Below are 20,249 nucleotides of genomic sequence, written 5' to 3' on the forward strand. Positions count from 1 at the left end.
GACGCTCCCTCCTGGGCCCCAGCAAGGCCAGGGAGGAGGAGGAGGGGGCCGCTTCCCACCGCGGCGATGGCTGCGATGAGGGGCGGCCCTCGTCCTCCTTCCCGGCCTGGGAGCCGGCCGAGGCTTCCTCCCAGGCCAGGAAGGAGGAGGGGGCCGTTTGCCAACGCGGCGATCGCCGCGATGACAGGCAGCCCTGGCCCTCCTTCCCGGCCTCTGTGGAGGCCCAAGCCTTCACAGAGGCTGGGAAAGGGAGTGGGGGCCGGGAGGAGGCTGCTTCCCACCGCGGTGATCACCGCGATGAGGAGCAGCCCTTGCATCCTTCCCGGCATGGGAGCAGGCCGAGGCTTCCTCCCAAGCCGGGAAGGAGGAGGAGGACAAGGTTTTAAAATGTAGGACCTTTAAAAAAAGGTCCTACATTTTTAAGCCTTGTCCTACATTTGTCCCGGTTCGGAGCTCCTCAGTTATGGCAACCCTATCTGTGCAGAGACATTTAATGAGTGCACTGAGGTCAATGACAAAGCTTGCTACCACAATCCCATTTTCCCCACTGCATGTTCAGTAAATCGGTTCATTGTTTGTGGATGATGAGGCAAATTGCCCTTTGGCCCTATTTTTCATTGCTATTATGGAAACCATGTAAATGCATAGAAAATATGGACGTGAACTAATGCAGATTTTTACATTAACCTCATCGCTGAGCCCAGTGTCCCATAGTCTGGCATTTCTTCACTTTTCCCTCAAATTTCTGAAACTCTAATTATATTAATCTTATTTATAAACCCGCTGTTTACATGTTAGTTTAGATACAGTTATAATTACTGGATAAAATATCTCAGACTGTGTTGTGTCTCTCTGGGTCTTTGTGTAGCACATCAGAATTTAACTTGTCATCTCTTTTATAATGCTTATCATCATCATCATCATGATCCCTCAGTTTCCAAACCCTTAGGCCAAACTAGAGGAATGCAGTTCTAAAGAAGGCCCACTCTTAGTGTTTCTGCCCTTGGCAGAGAATACAAAAGGAAGTCTGTTTCCATACTGGCCATGTTGCTCTGGCATTTCTGTGTCCCCCATTCTTCTCACCCAACAGTCCCATAAGTAGACTGAATCTCCACATAATGGTGCAAGAGTTTCTTATAGTGCACCACAGAGTGACATTTGTTTTTGTTTTCTAATGTGCTGCTCTTGTACACATCTTTTTGCATCTTTATTTTATTTGGTGCTTTTTTATGACTTTGGCTGTGACGTTATCTCTAGCTCAGTAGGTTTTCAGAATTGCTATCTGTTTTATGTGAAGTCGAAGGCTTTCATGACTGGCATCCATAGTTTTTTGTGGTTTTTTTCTGGGAAACCATCTCACCCTGGGTAGATTTCATTTGGATTTGCTGGGTCTTGATTTTGGTGTTTTTCAGGACTAGTAGCCAAACTTTGGCGGGATACAGATGGGCAAAAAGGGATGTATTCATGACGTCATGAAGGTAGAGCCTTCAGATGGGCCTTACCTGTATGCCGCCATGAACACGCCCCCCGCACGCCCCAAGCGGGAAGAAGCGGCATTAAAAAGGTGCTGCTTTTTTCCGCTTCTTTTCTGTTTGATGCGCAGCCGGCAAAGGAAAAAAAAAGCCCCATTTTTGGCCACCCGTGCAGAAGCTGCCTCTCTCTTTGCAGCGTCCTCCGAGGCGGTGGTTTGGAAACTGCAGGTCTGAAATGGCCTCAGGTGAGGCGTCTTCACTGCCCCCCCATGTGGAAGCCCCATCCCCTGAAGCACGCCCCCGGGGCGGGCCGTCTGGAGGCTCCGTATTCAGCAGAATACACCTCCAAGACGTCTTCCCCTGCCCGTCTGTATCCTGCCCCTGTTTACTTTAAGGGTTTCTTCTTTCCTGTTGAAGTTGTCCAGGTGTTTATGGATTTCAATGGCTTCTCTGTGCATTCTGACCTGATAGTTGTTGGCATGGTCCAGAATTTCAGTGTTTTCAAACAGCATTTTATCCCCAGGATGGTTTATAACATGTTCTGCTACTGCTGATTTTTCTGGTTGACCCAGTCTGCAGTGTCTCTCACATTCCTTGATTTGTGTTTGAACATTGTGCTTTGTGGTGCCTATATAGACTTGTCCTCAGCTGCACGGTATGCAGTAAACTCCTTCAGCCATGAGAGGGTCTCTCCTGTCCTTTGCTGAGTGCAGCATTTGCTGGATTTTCTAGGTTGGTTTGTAGACCATTTGGTGGTTGTATTTCCTCACTAGTTTCCCTATTCTGTCTGTGACTCCTTTGATGTATGGTAAAAATACCATACAGACCATGGATGATGAATTAAATAGACATCCTGAGGCCTTGTCATTTAACAGAAAAATACACAGATTAACATGCAAATCTCAACCAACAGTACAGTATATGTACCCCACTCTCTTCTATGGCAGCATTCTCTGAAGATGCCAGCCACACTGCTGGCAAAATGTCAGGAAAAAACTCCTCTAGAAGACAGCCTTATAGCCTGAAAAACCCACAAAAAACTATGCTACCTGTTTCTTCAGTCTGACACTTGATAGCAATATGAAATATCTCCAAATCCTGTACAGATTTTTACAGGACACATTGTACAGCCCCACCATATAAATTATTATTATAGGTTATATAGTATTCATTTTAAATTTAAAATGTCTTTGTGATGGGTTATTAAGTATTCCGTTCTTTATTAGATATTGAGTTGTTCGTAGCAGAGTTGTCACTAGGGTTGGAGTCACCTGGAGCGGTAACTCATGGTGTCACCCTCTCCCCCTTTGACCTCCTCCCATACTACACCATATAGACTCCTTAGTAATGCTTTTTTCTTATAGTATTACTCATAAATCTTAATTCTCATGTATCACTGAATGTAATGGCAATTGTTGTGACATAAACAATTAGCAAAATTATACCTTTAAATTACAATATCTTATGCACAGCCTAAATTACAATATCATACACACAGCCCACCACTACATATACATAGTTTCATGTAGTTAAAGTGAAAATTTGATAAGAAGTGGTTTTTAAAGAGAATTTAATTAGGTGCTTTAGAAAGAACTACTGATCTTGAACACACTTGAAATCTTAGACTCAATTGATTTTGAAAGCTTAATTGGGATGGGGTGTTTTCAAGTTACCAATAAGATATAAGGACCATTCAGCATAAACATCCATTTCAAACTTTGGGTGATTTCCCCCCTCCTCCCTTTGATTCCATAATATAATTTTAGATTCTGTACAGAAGTTTTTAAAACCCCCACAATTCTTAACTAATAATTGCATGCGTGCTAAGTAGGGTTGTCAGCACCTATTTATAGACAGTACCTGCTTCTTTAATAGTTGTGTAAATGAGGGAATTACAGATGTTGCTTGTCACACTACCAGGTAATAAGCAACACCTGCTAAAATTCCCTCTTCTGCATGACCATTAAATGTACAGGAGTTGTATCCAATTTTCACTTCGTCAACCCTAAGTATTCACACAATTAAGGTGCTATCTATCCTAGTCCTTAGGAGCAAAGTGGGACACTGAATTCAATGGGACACAATAGATATACAATACATGCAAACACTGGATATTTGGAGACAGCAACAGTTGAAGTGATACCAAGTGAGGGAATGACTTTGTGATGCACATTTTCCTCACCCCACCCCTGTAAAGAACTACATTGTGTGATTCTGAAAAATTAGAGTGGACAGATGCAAAAGAGGAACGGGCGCCTGCACCTTTAATAACTGCATAGATGAGGGAATCTTCAGCAGTTGTTGCTCATTTGACACACAATGTCAACCCAGGACATTTCCCTTCCTGGGACAAAGGACCAGATAGCACCACCAGGCTCCTACTCTCCAAATGGCAAATGGGACTGGAAGTTGTATTTGATTTCAACACTGGAATGGAACACCTAGATCTAGTGTGGCATAGTGATCTCATTGTTGGAAGGCCAGAGTTGAAATCCCTGCTCAGACACTGCAGAATGAATGCTGTTTGACACTGATTTAACTGCCATGGCTCAATGCTGTGGAATTCTGGGATTTGTAATTTTTTGAGATATTTAGCCTTCTCTGAGAGTTATCTGGTGCCACAACAAATTACAAATCCCAGGATTCCATAGCATGGAGCCATGGCAGTTAAAGCATTCTCAAACTGCATTATTTCTGCAGTGCAAGTTCAACCTTGGTGACCTTGAGAAAGTCACACTCTCTCAGCCTTAGCGAAAGACAATGTCAAATCTTCTCTGGACAAATTTTTCCAAGAAAATCCCACAATAGGTTTTCCTTAGTGTTGGAAGCATGCAACAACCGATGGCACAGCTTCCCCCACAGCACCTGAGGGCAGGTGATGTGCCAGGGGCAACCGTTTTTTCCTCCATACCTCTTAAGTGCTTAGCATCTTCTATCTGAGACAGTTGCTTGACAATACTTAATAGTAGGGCTATTCCTGAAATCACTCTTAGGTACAGGCTCCCTCTCCTCTTTCCCATCTGGCAACCTTATTAAAATACACTGTTTATCATAGTCATGGGATTTTGTTGTTACTTGCTGTGAAGTTGACTTCAACTTACCATGTTCCTATGAATGAGAAACCTCCAAGAGCCCCAGTCATCAACTGCAATATTCAGGTCTTGCTAATGGCTTCCATGATTGAATTAATCTACTTATAGTACAGTCTCCTTCTTCCTACTGCTTTCTACTTTACCATGCATCAATCTTTTTCAGTGAGCTACATCATGTCACGATATGTCCAAAGTATGACAGTCTCAGTTTAGTCATCTTCACTTCTAATGAAAATTCAGGTTTGATTTGCTCTAAGATTTGTTAGTTTCTCTTTTTATCGTTCCACGGTATCTGAATAACTTTTCTCTAGTACCATATTTCAAATGGATTGATTTTCTTCTTGACTTCTTTCTTCAACACCTTCACAACCAAGTCCTGATATTAGATCTACAATGTAGCAGTCATCTCTGTGTAAGGCAGAGCTGGACAACTACTCTGGGGTGTGGGGCAGTTTTCACCCCCCCCCCCAGTGGCTGCAACATGTTTTTTTTGTTTTGAAAAGCTATGTGAAGCTATTTCCAGTTTCAGTCAATTTTTGGCCAGTTTATGGATTTAAAGCGGAGACCTCTATGGATTGCAGGGAGTGAAGGAAGCGAAACTGTTTTGTTTATACTGGCTTGGCACTGCTTGAGGGTATCTGGAAGTAAAAAAAAAAAGTATGAAAAATGGTGAGAGTGTCCTGGGGAGTTGCCAAGATGAGGTTGTTAGTCACATAAATTGTAGATAGCTTGGCCCATGAATTGTACTTTCCCCCACACTGGTGTAAGGATCAGAACAGTGAGCTCATGTTGCTAACCACCCCACAGGCCATACCCCTGTCATGGCCGAGGTAATTTAATCATTATGGAGACAGTCCAAAACATCTTCTCCACTGGGAACATAAAACAGATATAATGAAGGACCTGTGAGTAAGCTTTCAGGCTTATTATGCCTGGATGGACTAAATTACTGCATGCTGGAGTTAGTGTTGGATACAGCCCATCATTCTGCACTGATCAGCACAGTTCCTGGAGGCCTAAGCAAATAACCTTCTTCTGCATAATCTTGGGAAAGGCATTATTCATCACTCTACATTATTAGTTGTACTGCTGAGTACAGAGAATTAGTTACACAGGTGCTCACAGTAGTGGACCTCTTGATAGTCTGCATTCAGGGATCTTCAGAGGAACATAAACATTGCCTTATACTTTGTCAGATCATTCATCCAACTAGCCCAGTAATGTTGACACTGACTGGCAGGGGCATTCCAAAGTTTCAAACAGGAGTCTCTCTCAGCCCTGTTTGTACAGCCTGTTGGTCACACATTGCTCATCCTGGTTGAAAAGGCTAGGGATTAAACTTGGGCATTTAGATCCAGATCAAGGACTTAGCTGTAGCCCTTCTGCATGAAGCACTCTGCACAGTACTAAATTTGTTTACAATCTTTCATTTATATTCATGAACATGCCATGCATACGTACATAGATTTGAAAGGCTACACAGTCTGGAGACTTAAGTTTCTGATTATTTTATTCATAATTCCATTCTTATTAAATCTGGGAGAAGGGTATTGTGTTGTACACAGAGACATATAACCCTAATCCCAGCTTTTTAAAAGCAGGGGTAGGTGAAGCAACTTCAGGAAGGGGGGAATTTGGCCCAGAGCCACAGAAGGGGAGCAAGGTAAGTAATATTTCCCCGCCTATCATTGTGTCACTCTATCTCACCCCCATTGCTTTTTCACCTAAGGATTCAAATGGGATATTTGGTTGTCATGTCTTACAATAGGTAGTTAGATCCGGAAATATTTGCATAACAATACTGCAAAGTGCTATTGCAGGGTCACCCAGTGGGTTTCTATGGCTGACTGGGGATTTGAAACCTGTAGTCCAACACGCAAACCACTACACCACACTGGCTCCCATAGCCCTGGCTTAGCCTTATACCTACCTTGATTTCCCCTCCTAATTTTTTAAAACTCCACAGAGAGTAAATTAATTATTTACTACCATGAATTTCTAATTGCAGTTTGCATATTGTAAGTTGATCTGACAGTTGTATGTTTTATAAATATAATGAGGCAATTTCCAACTTAATTTATTTCTTGGCATACACCTTTTTTACAGGACTCACTGAGGAAATTGGGTGTTGTTTAATTTAGTTGTTAGACTGATGGTTCAAATATTATGAGAAACAATCTTGGCTGCCGTCCTGTATTCTAGTCCATGTGGAACACTTACATTTACAAATGTGCAACTGTGTACAGAATCATAACTCATTTCCTTTTCTTCTGATAGTAATATTTAACAAAACACAGAGCATTGCAAAGAGGCAGTATGATGTAGTGGTTTGACTGTTGGACTGGGACTCTGCTGGACCAGGGTTTGAATTCCTGTTCAGCCATGGAAACTCACTAGGTGACCTCAGACAAGTCACACTCTCTCAGCCCTTCTGAACAAATCCTGACAAGAAAACCCTATGATAGAGATGGAAACAATTTGAAGGCACTTAAAAACAACAAATAGAGCTTTGCAAAGTGTTCATGAATTTTTATGGTCATCTACTCCAACTTACCTTTCACTGTATTCCTAACAGTTGGCTGTCAGACTTTGCTTAAATGCCCTTGCAGCAGAAACCTACTATTCACAAGGTAGTTTGTCCCACTTCTGAACAGCTCTGACTGTTTGGAAAGTTGATGTTTAAACTAAATCTGCTTCCTTGTGATTTCCCAACAATGGTTCTAATACTGCCTTTCAGAGGAACATCAGATTCACTATTTCAATAATCCTTACTACCACCCCATAAATTAGGTCAGTATTTTTATCCTGATGATACATATGAGATTAGGGGCTGCTAGTAGTTCCAGTGTCATTGGAGCAGTGAATCTGCACTGTGATTTATTCTCAGCCTTAAAAAAGCTATCCAGGGTGCTTAAGCTTATCTCCCAAATAGTTTCAACCTCTTGGATAGCTCTTTTAAAAGCCAGAGAAAGATCTGGAGCAGAAACACTTAGATTGGAAACACTGCAATATGGAATGGAGTAAGGAGGTCTCAAAGACAGTGACTGAGGCCTAAATTTCATTGCTACATGTTGATGCACAATTGTTTCAACTAGTATACTTAAGTTGACAGTTTTGTTGGATTTAGGTCTGAAAGAACCCTGGAATAAGTCAATAAACGAGGGAAGGGCATCTAGTTCTGTAGGACAGAAGTGCCCTGGGATGTGTATGGTGACTAATGTCCAAAGCACACTGCAGAAATAATCTAGTTTTGAGGCTGCTTTAGCTGCCCTGGCTCAGTGCTAGGGAATTCTGGGAACTGTAGATTATTGTGGTAGTAGAGCTCTCTGACAGAGAAGGCTAAATGTCTCACAAAACCACAGTTCCCAGAATTCCCTAGCACTGAACCAGGACAACTAAAGCAGTCTCAAGTTGGATTTTTTCTGCAGTGTGTTTTGGATTTAAGAGGATTTTGAGAGAAGCAGGATAATAGTGGTGGTGATGCAAATGACAATGCCACAACAATGGATAGCAATGTGATCCTGTTTGCATTCTATCCCACCAAGGATGGGAAATCTGGTTAGCTGTATGTTTTGAGAGAGACAGTATAGTGGTTTGAGCACTGGACCACAAATCTGGCAACCAGGGTTTAAATCTGCACTTGATCCTGGAAACCCACTGATGACCTTGGACAAGTCACACACTCTCATTCTCAGAGGAAGGCAAAAGCAAAAGCCCCTCTGAACAAAACTTGCCAAGCAAACCTCATGACAGGTTCGCCTTAAGGTTGCTATTGTGAAGGCACACAAATAGAAGATGTTTTGGCCTTCAACTAGAAGGCCCATCCAGCAATAGTTAAGGATTCATGGAAGTTGTATCTCAAAACATCTGAAGGGAGAAACGTTCTCTGCTGCTCTATTCATAGAATCATAGGTGGGTTACAGACCGCCCATTTGGGGCGGTCTGCACCCACCCCTTTCCCCGGTGTATCGGGGCCTCAGTGGTTAGACCGGCAGCCGCTGAGGCCCCAATCTGCCGCTTTCCGGGCTGCGGGGAAGCAGCAAAAGGCCACTTCCCCGCAGCCTGGAAAGGGGTGTCCTTGGGGCTTCAAGCCCCAAGGACACCCCGCGGCGGCGGGGAGGAGGGGAAAGGGGCTGCTTGGCCCCTTTCTCCTTTGTGCCGTGTGAAGGCTGCACCCAGTGGCGCAAACCAGGAAGGAGCTCCAAAATGGAGCTCCTTCTTGCTCTGCGCTAAGGGCGCACTAAGTGCCCTGGTACGGAGCGATGACGTCACGTCCGCACCACCCCATATAGAGGTGGCGTGGTCATGACGTCATCATGGCAGCGGCCATGTGGAACGGCTGCTGCCATTTTGTGCACACAGAGCGCGCACTAGGGTTAGGGGTGTGTGGAAGCACCGCCCCTTCCTAACCCTAGTACGCACTCCACGTGTACTATATGGACCGTCTGTAACGGGCCTTAGAATCATAGAATCGTAGAGTTGGAAGAGACCACAAGGGCCATCCAGTCCAACCCCCTGCCATGCAGGAAATATCAATCAAAGCATCTCCGACAGATGGCCATCCAGCCTCTGTTTAAAGACCTCCAAAGACACTCCTCCAAAGACACTCCTCTGTTTAAAGCCCTTACTGTCAGGAAGTTCTTCCTAATGTTGAGGTGAAATCTCTTTTCCTGTAGCTTGCATCCATTGCTCTTGGTCCTAGTCTCTGGAGCAGCAGAAAACAAGCTTGCTCCCTCCTCAATAAGACATCCCTTCAAATATTTAAACAGGGCTATCATATCACCTCTTAACCTTCTTTTCTCCAGGCGAACATCCCCAGCTCCCTAAGGCGTTCCTCATAAGGCATGGTTTCCAGACTCTTCACCATTTTAGTCACCCTCCTTTGGATACACTCTAGTTTCTCAATGTCCTTTTTGAACTGTGGTGCCCAGAACTGGACACAATATTCCAGGTGGGGCCTGACCAGAGCAGAATAGAGTGGCACTATTACTTCCCTTGAGCTAGACACTGTTAAGTGATATTGTCTGAGAGAAGGGATTATAATGGTATTTTCTGAAACTATAACCTCAGCACATTCCCTGCCTTTGCTTATATTTATGCAGAAATCAATTGACCAGCAGAATACCCTTTGATTTTTAAGTGGTTATGGATGTGAGAAGCAATAATTATACATCACCTGTGCCTCTTTATAAGGGTGGTCTCTGGCCATCTCATCCAAGTAATGAGTAAAGAGAAATTCAGCTTCTGAGCAAGGATGCCTTTAGATTCTTGTCTTTTAGCAAATGATATTACCAAAAGGGAAGTGGTATATGTTTCATGAAAGAAGTGTGCTGAGATAAACCTAAGGGTCTTTGTTAATCACACTGAAATGGTAAAAGTATTAAAGAGATTTGTACTGCTCAGGTAAAGAGAAATGCTTCCATGAGAAATGGCCAGAACAGGTTTCCACCAGTGAACTTATGTATCTTTACATGGGAAGGGAAGGGAAGAAAGGAAGGATGGCCAAGGACAGCCTCATTCCACTCAGTGAGGGAGACTGTTCTGTCAACCATTAGCCCATTATTACTATCTTGACAAAGAGAACCATTATCTCATTAAAAATCTAAATAGGTTCATCACAATATTGCTAAGCTTGTTGGTAATATTTGGTGACTTCATACGCACTGTTTCATGCTGTCATCTTCTTTCTGTATTTTTCTTTGTTTTGGTACTACAGCAGCTCTTCCCAGATGCTGCCCTTTCAAAAGAATCTTCTGTTTAGAAATGTACATTCTTTTCTTTTTTAAAAAAATCCACTCAGCATTAGGACTCTACTGGAATTGCCTTCAAATATTGTAGTAAAAATTGCAGTGTGGGCAGAGAGAAAATATTTAACATTTACTTTAGAGTGGCATCTTTTATCAGGCCACCTTAGAAGTCATAAAAGACCATGCAAGCTTCCAGTGTCCCCAGGCACTATCTTCATCAGACAAGAGGGTAAACAAAGCAAAAGGGAGGGCATAGGATCTGCATCTGTTACAGTCTTAAGACAGAAAGTGGCAGGAGGCATTACTATTTTGATGTTATGTGCCTTCAGGTCTGTTCTATCTAACTTAAGGTGATCGCATCCCAGGTTTTTCTTGACTAGATTTGTTCAGGGGAGGTTTGCCTTCTGAGGCTGAGAGATGTCCCTCATCCACAGTCAATAATTGAGTCCCAGGCTGAATAAGAATTCAGACCCTGCTCTCCCAGAATCCTAGTCCCAACACTGAAACCATTACACGAAACTGGCCCTGAGAGGAGGCTGCAGACATTCAAATTAGCTTCTGCAGAGTCCTAAAATGGCTTCCAGTGACCAGGGACTCTCCCAAGGATTACTGGGGAAAGGAAATAGCCCTTGGTGGCTACTGGATTCCATGTCAGTGGGGCAGTGAATTTATTCTGGGGTTCAGCCTGAACTTTAAAAGCACTCTCTGAGGTACTAACCTCCAGAATAGGTTCAGGACCTTGTCTAGCTCCTCTAAGCAAACCTATAATAAATTCAACACCCAACTGACCTGGAGGCTGTCAGCCACCACTGAAGAAAATCTGATTCCTCTCCATTTCAGAATATAAAATTCAGCTGTCATTCACAATCATTCTTCATTCTTGGCTGAAATGCAGAGGGTGTTTTGGCAATGGAAAACAAAAGAGGGAAGGGATTAAGGAGTTATCGCAGTCACAGAGTTAGCGGATATGTTTGGTGGTACTGTATATGTGTGCCTTCAAGTTGCCTGTCAGAGGTCAGAGAAAGGTGGATTGATGACCCCATGCATTTAGTGAGGGGTTTCAGGCAAGAAATACTCAGAAGCAGTTCTGCCAGTTCCTTCCTCTGAAATAGAGCCAACAGCACCTGGCATTTGTTGGCAGTCTCCCACCCAAATACTAACTCAAGACTGACTAGATCAGATGTAATCTAGTATCTTTAGGGTATTTAGGCTGCTAAGTTGTACAGTTGGTCCTTCTTATCCACAGATTTTTTTTATCCATGGATTCAAGCATCCACATCCTGAAAATATTTTTTAAAAGTATAAGTTAAAGTTAAATTAAGTTTCCAAATCGTAAGCCTTGATTTTTCATTGTATATAACGGGCACCGTTTTGCTATACTGTTATATCTAATGGAACTTGAACATCCATGGATTTTGTTATCCATGGGGGTGGGATCCTGGAGCCAAACCCCAGCGGATAGAAGGGACCCACTGTAAAATCAGAAGAAGCCAAATTGAGCAGAGAATAAAAGCCATGAAGACCCACTGGGAGACTTTTGGCAAGTCACACTCTCACAGCCTCAGAGGAAGGCAGAGACAAAACAACTAAACAACCCTCATTCTGACTAAATCTTGCAAGCCAACCCATGGCAGGGTCCCCTAAGTGGGGAATGACTTGACAGCAACACAGCCACAAAGCTGGAGAATAAAATCCCAATTGTAGCTAATGCAATTTTTTCCTCCAGTGTATATGATTCCAACTCTGAACTAAATCTTGCATTCTCCTGGTGTCCCAGGTCCTTTGAAACCACCTCTGTCCCTGGTGGAACTGGTCCTTCCCCTGGGAAACTGGCATGGTGCTTTCTGACCAGGCTTTGTGGGAAAAGTCTTACTCTGGGTACGGATTAGGAAGATCCCAGCAGTTTTCACATGACCAGAAAAGAGTTAAAGCGGTGCCAGACCGGGTTATCTCTCCAGTGCGGATGCAGATGTTTTCTGCATCCCTGATGGACAGCCTGCCTGAGAAGGAGGACCTTCTCTCTCTCTCTCTCTCTCTCTCTCTCTCTCTCTCCCCCTCAAACCGGACCAGGATAATTATAGCCCTAGTCTTTCCTCTTTCCGCTGCAGCAGTTTCCCAGCCTCTCCTTCTGCTCCTCCAGCAGCAGCAGCAGCAGGGCCATGTGAAGCCCCGGGGAGGCTGGTGAGGGGCGCCCTTCTTCTGGAGGAGGAATCCCCCGGGGGTCTCTCCTCCTCCTCCTCCTTCTTCCCAAGCCCACCCACCCACCCACCGCCCCCCCGCCCCCCGGGAGCCTGGCTGGGATGCCCGGGATCAGGGCGCCCTCCTAGCGCTGCCTCCTCCTCCTTTGGCCCAGCAGCAGCAGCAGCAGCAGCCATGGAGATGAACATGAAGAAGTTCACCGTCCGCAGGTTCTTCTCCGTCTACCTCCGCAAGAAGTCGCGCTCCAAGAGCTCCAGCCTCAGCAGGTTCGAGGTAAAGGCCCCGGGAGAGAGGGAGGGGAAGGGCAGCAGGGCGCCCAGGGAAACTGCTCCCCCTTGCCCCAAGGGCCACGGGAAGGACGGGCTCGCCATCCTTCCCTCACTCCTTCCTTCCTTCTCTTCCTTCTTTCTTCTTTTCCCTCCTTCACTTACTCCTTCCCTGCTTTCTTTTCTTTCCTTGTATTGCTTTCTTTCTTTTCCTTCCTTCCTTCCCTCCCCTTTCCTTCCTTCTTTTCTTTCCCTTTATTGCTTCCTTCCTTTCTCTTCCTTACTTTTCTTCCATTCTGTCCTTCCTTCCTTCTTTTCTTTTCCTTCCTTCCTTCCTTCCTTCCTCCCTTTCTTTCCTTCCATTCCTCCTTTCCTCTTCCTCTCATTCCTTCCTTCCCTTCCCTCCCTTCCTTCTCTCCCTCCCTCCCTCCTTTTCCTTCCTTGCTTCCATTCATCCTTCCATCTATCCTTCCCTCCTTCCCTTATTTTCTTTTCCTTCCTTCCTCCCTTCTTTCCCTCCCTCCCTTATTTTCTTTTCCTTCCTTCCTTCCTTCCTTCCTTCCTTCCTTCCTTCCTTCCCAGGGTGACCAGACCTTTCCTAGATATGTCCTCCATTTCATTCTTCTGGCCGGGAGTTATTCCCAAATGTCCTCCATTTGGAACATGACTAAGAAGCAGAAATTTATATCTATATGAGTGTTTTTAGCTTTGTAGTTGGTAATGCCTCACTTTTTTCTCCCTTGAATGTTCTACCTTTTGCGTTACCTTGTCCTCTTTTGTGATGAGGACATCTGTCATCCTACTTCCTTCCCTCCGTTCTTCCCAGGGTGACCAGATGTCCTCCTTTTCCAGGACATGTCCTCCATTGCAGCCTTCAGTCCAGGAGAAATGTCCTCCAATGTCCTCCATTTGGAGCTTGACCAAAAACCAGGAATTTATATTAGCGGTTTTAGTTTTTCTTTGGTCATGTCCTACATTTTTCTTGAAGGCCCTACATTTTACGGTGCCTTGCCCTCCTTTGCTGTTGGGACATCTTCTGGTCACCCTGTTCTTCCTTTCCTTCCATGTTGGGTAATAGTGATTCCTGCGCAAATGTGGCCCTAACATTGCAGGCGTCCTGGGGAACAATGATCTAAATGGGCCATTTGGGCTTCCTTTCAAAGGAAAGGGTTAGAGGTAATCAAACAGAATGGGTTGAGAAACAATTTCCTCTCTTTTTTACAACTACTGTACTTATTCAAATGTATGGATTGCTGGCTCTTGTATTCCCTTCCTCCCAGAGACTTTTTTTAACCTTCACAGTAACTTTGCGTGGTAGGCTAATGGCCCAAGAGGATCCAGGGAATTTCCTTGCAAAGTGGAGAGTTGCTCCTGATTTCTCAAGTGCAAGACCCCAACAGTTGCCCCACATGGACTCTGTCCCCATGGTGCAGTCATTTTAGCCTCTCTCCCTGAGAGATTACCTGTGCAGCATAAGCTTTAAAAGTCAGTGTTTTGGAGGCTGAAATAAAGAGGATCTCTGTGCAGCTTAGAAATTTTGGGAGCTAACAAATGTGTCAGGAACACAGTCCAGTGGAAGACATCATTTGGACCAGTGCTATTCAAAGTGGTGGTCTCTAGACTGTCCCTGGACCATGGGCTGATAGTTCCTAGCAAGTTTCCGGGGGGGGGGGGGAGAAACAGTTGTAACCAGTGGGCACAAATATAGTACTGGTCCCTGGTATGCTGGAAGGAAAAAAAAAAGTCTGATGCCAGTGCTGTGGAGGTTCTTGCTAGTAAGAGGAAAAGGGATCTGAGACTTTACAAATGTTTCTAAGAGCTACAGTATCTGTCTATACCTATCTGTCTGAGGGGTGGGAATCATGCAGCCCACCAGGCATTGGACTACGGCTGCCAGAATTCAGTAGTTTTACAGTCCCTGCATGTTTACTTAAGATTTAAATGCCACTGAATTTATTTCAGAGTAAGCCTAAATTCCCTAAAGATCCTAGATCCATCTGATCTTGAAAGCTAAGCAGGGTCAGCTCTGGTTAATACTTGTATGGGAGACTGCCAACAAATACAAGGTGCTGTAGGCTGTGTTTTAGAGGAAGGAACCAGCAAAACCACCTCTGAGTATTCTTTGCCTAACAAAACCCTATGAAATGTCAGGCGCATACACACATGCAAGCATGTCTAGGATTGCAGCCTGATGTGACACTTCTGTATGTGCCTGTTAAAAAGTAAATTCCACGGAGTTCAGTGGGACTTGCTCACAGGTGTACAGGAGTGTTGTAGCAATGGGAAGGTTTTCCGTTCTGTTTTTCCAATTGTCCTACCAAGTTAGTAGTAACATAGTTCTGCTAACTACAGGGTGGTTCTGCTACCAAATACAGCAGCTGAGAGTTGGGCTAATTCATTATTAGGTAAGACTCTAAGGAGATTGTTCTCCCCATCTGTGGTACTGACAGCTTTGGCAAGCATCTGTATTCAGCTCAAGCATCACTAGCAATTTCCTCCTGAAAAGAAACACATCCTCTAAAAAGGGTATTAAAGAACTAGAAAAGTGTTTTAGGATAATAAAGAGGTGAAAAAAGTGTGCACGCATTATTTCTATATGCAGGGAAGGGTTGGGAGCAGAATATCATTGTATCTTCTTCCTTGATGCTTCTTTCTGTTCCATCTTTAAGGATTATTATTATTATTAGTAGTAGTAGTAGTAGTAGTAATTTAATGGTTGGTGGTTATATTATGCAACAGTTGCTGAGATACTGAATTCTTCTTCTTCAGTCTAGTGGCTAGAGCAAGGCTCAAGAAAGGCTCAAAAACAGAGGGGTTTCCTGTGCTGTGTTTTATCAAAATGATCTAAGAAATGCCTTTCTCCATTAGATCCAAATTTTCCATGACACTGTGCTGAGCATCCACTGGAGAATAAACTTAAACAACAGTTAATTTCAAAATAGAGCCAACATCACAATTATTTCAGAGAAATCTTCTTAGAATTCCAGAACTCAGAGCAGCTGTTTTATTCAGCCCATTGGGGAATTCTACACTTTGTGTTGTTTTTTTTTTTGGGGGGGGGTGCTTTATCACAGAAAAAAGCCACAGCAAGAAGCCATTTTTGGTCACTTTATATGTGATCATAATCTGGATGTCTTCTCAGCCATAGAGAACTTGCCAGAGTGGACTGGGAGAAATTAGGGGTGTTTGAAGAGACATCCAAATTGAAATGTCCTGACACCTAAGAATATAGTATACAAACATTCCAGAGAATTGCCGTCCTTTTATTTCAGAAGGTGGTGATGGACCTGTGAAGTGTGAAAGAGCATGGGGGGATCACTTGACTGCTTATCCCTCCCACCTTTCTGATGTTCAGCATTTCTAGCCATACCAAAAAATGAGGAAGTAGATATTTGCATAAATTTTTAAACATGGAATGAGGCTATAGTCAAAGAAAAATATGTACTTTCAACATTCAGAGGACTTTCTTCCTAAAGTGATAAGAGCCAAAATACTTTCCAAATTGGATGCCTGGAGTGATTTGCCTTTGACTAGCTACATTGACTACACTTCTCACATCGTTTGCACATTTTGCTTTTAACAGAACAGAGAGTCTTGGAGCACTTTAAAGATTTACAATAGTTTTATTTGTCATAAGCTTTGAGGGACAGCAACCCCTTTCATCAGAAGCATAGAGTGCAGCCTCAGGAGCCAGGTATTGTACACATGCCTGGGTGGGGAATGAGAAAACCAAAAGGTACTTAACAACCATCATCATGCACATGTTAATCAGCTTTTCTATGCATGCTTGTATTTGTCACCTCCTAATGACTGTTAACGACTCATAGCCATCATACTGTCATTTTTTACATTTCTGTTCTCCCTCTTCCTACCCCATCCCATCCCCAGTCTACATTCCATGCACCTGGGAAAATGGGATGCTGTCCACAAAATCTCATGTCAGATAAAACATTTTAGTCATGAAAGTGCAATGAGACTTTTAGATGCAACAGGGAAGCAAGACTCTCCCTTTCAAAACTGGCTTTCAGGGCTAACCATTCTAGAATTATGCTTCTGAGAGTTTTCAAATGAGGATAAGGAACTTGACAGTGCTATAAAGGGGCTAGTGTCTTCATCAGTAATATCCTAATAGATAGTATCAGTAACACATGGCATACCAGCAAAAATCCATTGAGCAGCTGAAGTCCTAGCAGAATAAGAGATTGCAAAACTGTCTCTAGCCTCTATTTGTGTTCTGTAGTGCTTCAACCCTACAGGTCAACCTGGCTAGACTATGATAGTGTGAGAATGGAATACAGAGAAATCTGGCAAAGTAGTGCTAAGCTCTTACCAACCAAGGCCAATGTTATACCAAGGCAAAATTGGGACATAAGCTTGGGCTTGGTTTGTAATGGCTTGGGGATTTCTGAATTTTGGGGAAAGTTCTTTGAGGACGGGAAGTCCAAAAATCTTCCCTGTTGCTAGATTGAGACATTCTCAATATGGCTCACTTAGTGCATAGGCCAGCCCTTTGCTGACATAGTGTGGCTTTTGCAGTTCAGCATGAGGAATGTTAACAGAAGCTATCATTGTAGTTATGACTACACATGATTATTTGGCTCCCACCATATCTGATTTCCTCACAGTCTTAATGGTTCTTTCTATGCAAAATTCAACAAGGCCTTGAAATAAAGCTCTGTTTAATCTCCAGCGATAAGTGCAGGATTATTTGTGGGCCAGCCACAACAAATTAGATTCCACACTGGCTTTCAGAACAAAAACTTTCTTTCAACTCATCTTCCATCTCCTGCTTTAGCCCCCATGACAGGCATGAGACACTTCAATTACCCAGTGTCCAGATAAACATGATTTATTCAATTTACAGTATTTAACTGTGAGACACCTTGTCCCTGCCTGTAAGATGGCAGTGTAAAAACAAAACAGGGCAAAAGAGATTTCCTGTTTTCAGTTAGAAAATAAAAAGAAATCCAGACTAAAGACAAGCCCACATGGAGCATTGTGATTTAAGTAAAACAAGTCTTTAGAAAAGGCAACCTCTGCCAGCCAATATACATCGAGTGCCAAATCTATAAACACATGTGTGAGTCAGGAAATTATAATACTCTGCAATTTTAATGAGAACAGTGCCTACTTACCTTGACACTCAGTTCTGTTCATTAAGGTGTTTGAAAAATCATTTGGACATATTCTTTATAACAAGCACCTTACTCTTGCAAAATTAATGCTTTTATTCTCATTTTCTCATTTCTTTTATGGCTTGTCAGTTGATAATATAGAATACACTACCACTGAATTTAAAATCTGCTTACAGAACAAATGGCAGAACTGACTTAACCTGGTTGTATATGTCCAAATTATTTGGATTTCTAATTTTTTTCATGTCATTAAATAACAGTATTACCCAATTATACTTTGCATTGTTTAAAAAGAGGGAGGAAGACCTACACAAAGACACTACCAACCCCAGGATTCACAAAGGTCCAGTAATGTATTTGGAGTTGGTGTCTGTAGAATACCATTCATGTATGTCTAAACTGGTAAGATCCTATGACAATTGAATGACAAATAAGGAGTATTTGCCTTTTTAGCCTTATACTATGAGTATTTTAGGTACAGTAAGAGTATGCAGGATCCAACTGTAATTAATAAGTTCATCAGTTCTAAGACACAGGCATATAATTTAAAAGTTCATATACATCAGCAAATATCAACTGCTTTCCAAAAACAAACATTAATACATTGAAATATGCCTAACCAGAAAGGAGTGACCACTGAGCTCACAAATCTCCTCCTCCTGATATTTATTTCTTACTCCCCTCTCCCTGTGGATTGAGGTAGGGAATAACAACAAATGACAGAGCACATAACATCAGTTATATACCACAAGGAAGCATTGTCTCTAGTATCTCTCCAATCATTAGCTGAAGTGGCCAAGTTCCTTCCAAAATGACTTGGTAGTGTCCATTATACCATAGACATCATTTTTTTGTTGAATCAAACATAATTTTAAATCTAACAAGATTTTAGATACTGAGGCTAGAACAATTGTGCATTGGTTGGTTTGCAAAGGACTATCTAACTCTTCATTTCACTGAATTCTAACACAATTCACATCAAATGTAATGCTTTCCAACAAACATCTGTAAACTACAGTCGGCCCTCGCCTTACGCAGGGGAACCATTCCGGACCCCCCTGCATAAGGCGAATTCCGCCTATGCTGAAGCCCCATTGGAAACAATGGGGCTCGTGCACGGTGACGCACGGGGCACTACGGGCACGCGCGCCCATTCAATTGAATGGGACACACTGCCCCTTGCTCCCCGCACGCTCCCCGCGGCTTGAGCGCGTACGCTCAAGACCTCGTAAAGCGCACCCGCGTATATTTGTTGGTTTGAATTTATCTGAGGATACAATTAACATAGTCAGAGTAGCTTAGGCACCCAGAAACTAATTGCCTATAAATGGACACCAAAAAATGTTGTAGTTGTAGAAATTGCCATTCTGTACCAGTAGGCTGATACGTAAACAGCAGTACTGAAAATAACATAAATTCTTGATCTGTCTCTATTAACTGAAAGAACATACAAACGCCCTCCTGCTGGTCCATTTCTGTTACAGAAAGATTTGTCTTGCAGTTTTCAAATCATGATTACCCCACAATTAGTTTAGCACAATTATTTAAATCAGATTGTACTTCATGAAAATTTGATGCAAAGTTGAAAGGCCCACCCTCCCTTCCTTCCTTAGGTAGATGGAAACTAAGGCGCGTTACAGACTGCCATTTAGTATGAGTTCCGCATGTACTAGGGTTAGGAAGGGGCGTGCTAGGGTTAGGAAGGGTCTTACCTTCCTAACCGGCCCCATCCCTAGTACGCGTGGAGTGTGTAGTAAATGGCAGCGCCTGTCCACATGGGTGCCGCCATCTTTACGTCTCGGATGCACAGCGTCCAGATGTCGTGCGGCCTCGTGCCTCGCAGCGCCACTTCTGGGTGCCAAGAGGAAGCGCCATTTTGGCACTTCTTTTTAGCTGCGCTGGGAAGCCTCGCGGTTTGGCCGCTGGGGCTTCTCGGCGCAGCTAATGATGGCAGCAGCAGACTGCCCACTTTTGGGCTGTCTGTAATGCGCCTAAGTCAGTTCAGCCAAGAAGTGGTGCCAAATAAAATGTATGTAAAACTTTTATTTATTTGAATGTCTCTGTACCAAAGGCATAGAAAGTGTGGTCCAGGGCCACATGCAGGTTCCATCCAATTTTTAATCGCTAATTTTCATCCGAAATTGTTAGAAATTCTTGTCCTAACTACTCTCAGTAACCTGTGATGCAGAAAAACAACAATTTTTCCAGTTGAACTCCAACACCAAAAGTGATGTCCAAGAATGGCATTGCTGTCCACTTTGAGAAATATCTTCTCCACACACAGTTGTCTACCCTTTCCTTAGACAGATATTAAGAATATCCGAACAAAGGGAAGCAA

General features: G+C 43.3%; 1 protein-coding gene across 3 annotated transcripts in view; it reads left to right on the forward strand.

The window, feature by feature from the left end:
* RPS6KA2 (ribosomal protein S6 kinase A2) overlaps positions 1-20,249 on the forward strand; it is a 272,415-nt gene that overhangs the window by 86,612 nt on the left and 165,554 nt on the right. The window contains exon 1 of one of the 3 annotated variants that reach the window (XM_042480360.1): positions 12,593-12,783. The exons of the other annotated variants lie outside the window; for them this stretch is intronic. Coding sequence (XP_042336294.1) covers positions 12,685-12,783 — 99 coding nt within the window. The 5' untranslated portion in view covers positions 12,593-12,684. Of the gene's footprint in view, positions 1-12,592; positions 12,784-20,249 lie in introns of those variants that run through there. 3 annotated transcript variants of the gene reach the window in all.

The sequence above is a fragment of the Sceloporus undulatus genome, chromosome 1, assembly GCF_019175285.1.
Source record: "Sceloporus undulatus isolate JIND9_A2432 ecotype Alabama chromosome 1, SceUnd_v1.1, whole genome shotgun sequence".
NCBI classification, from domain to species: domain Eukaryota; kingdom Metazoa; phylum Chordata; class Lepidosauria; order Squamata; family Phrynosomatidae; genus Sceloporus; species Sceloporus undulatus.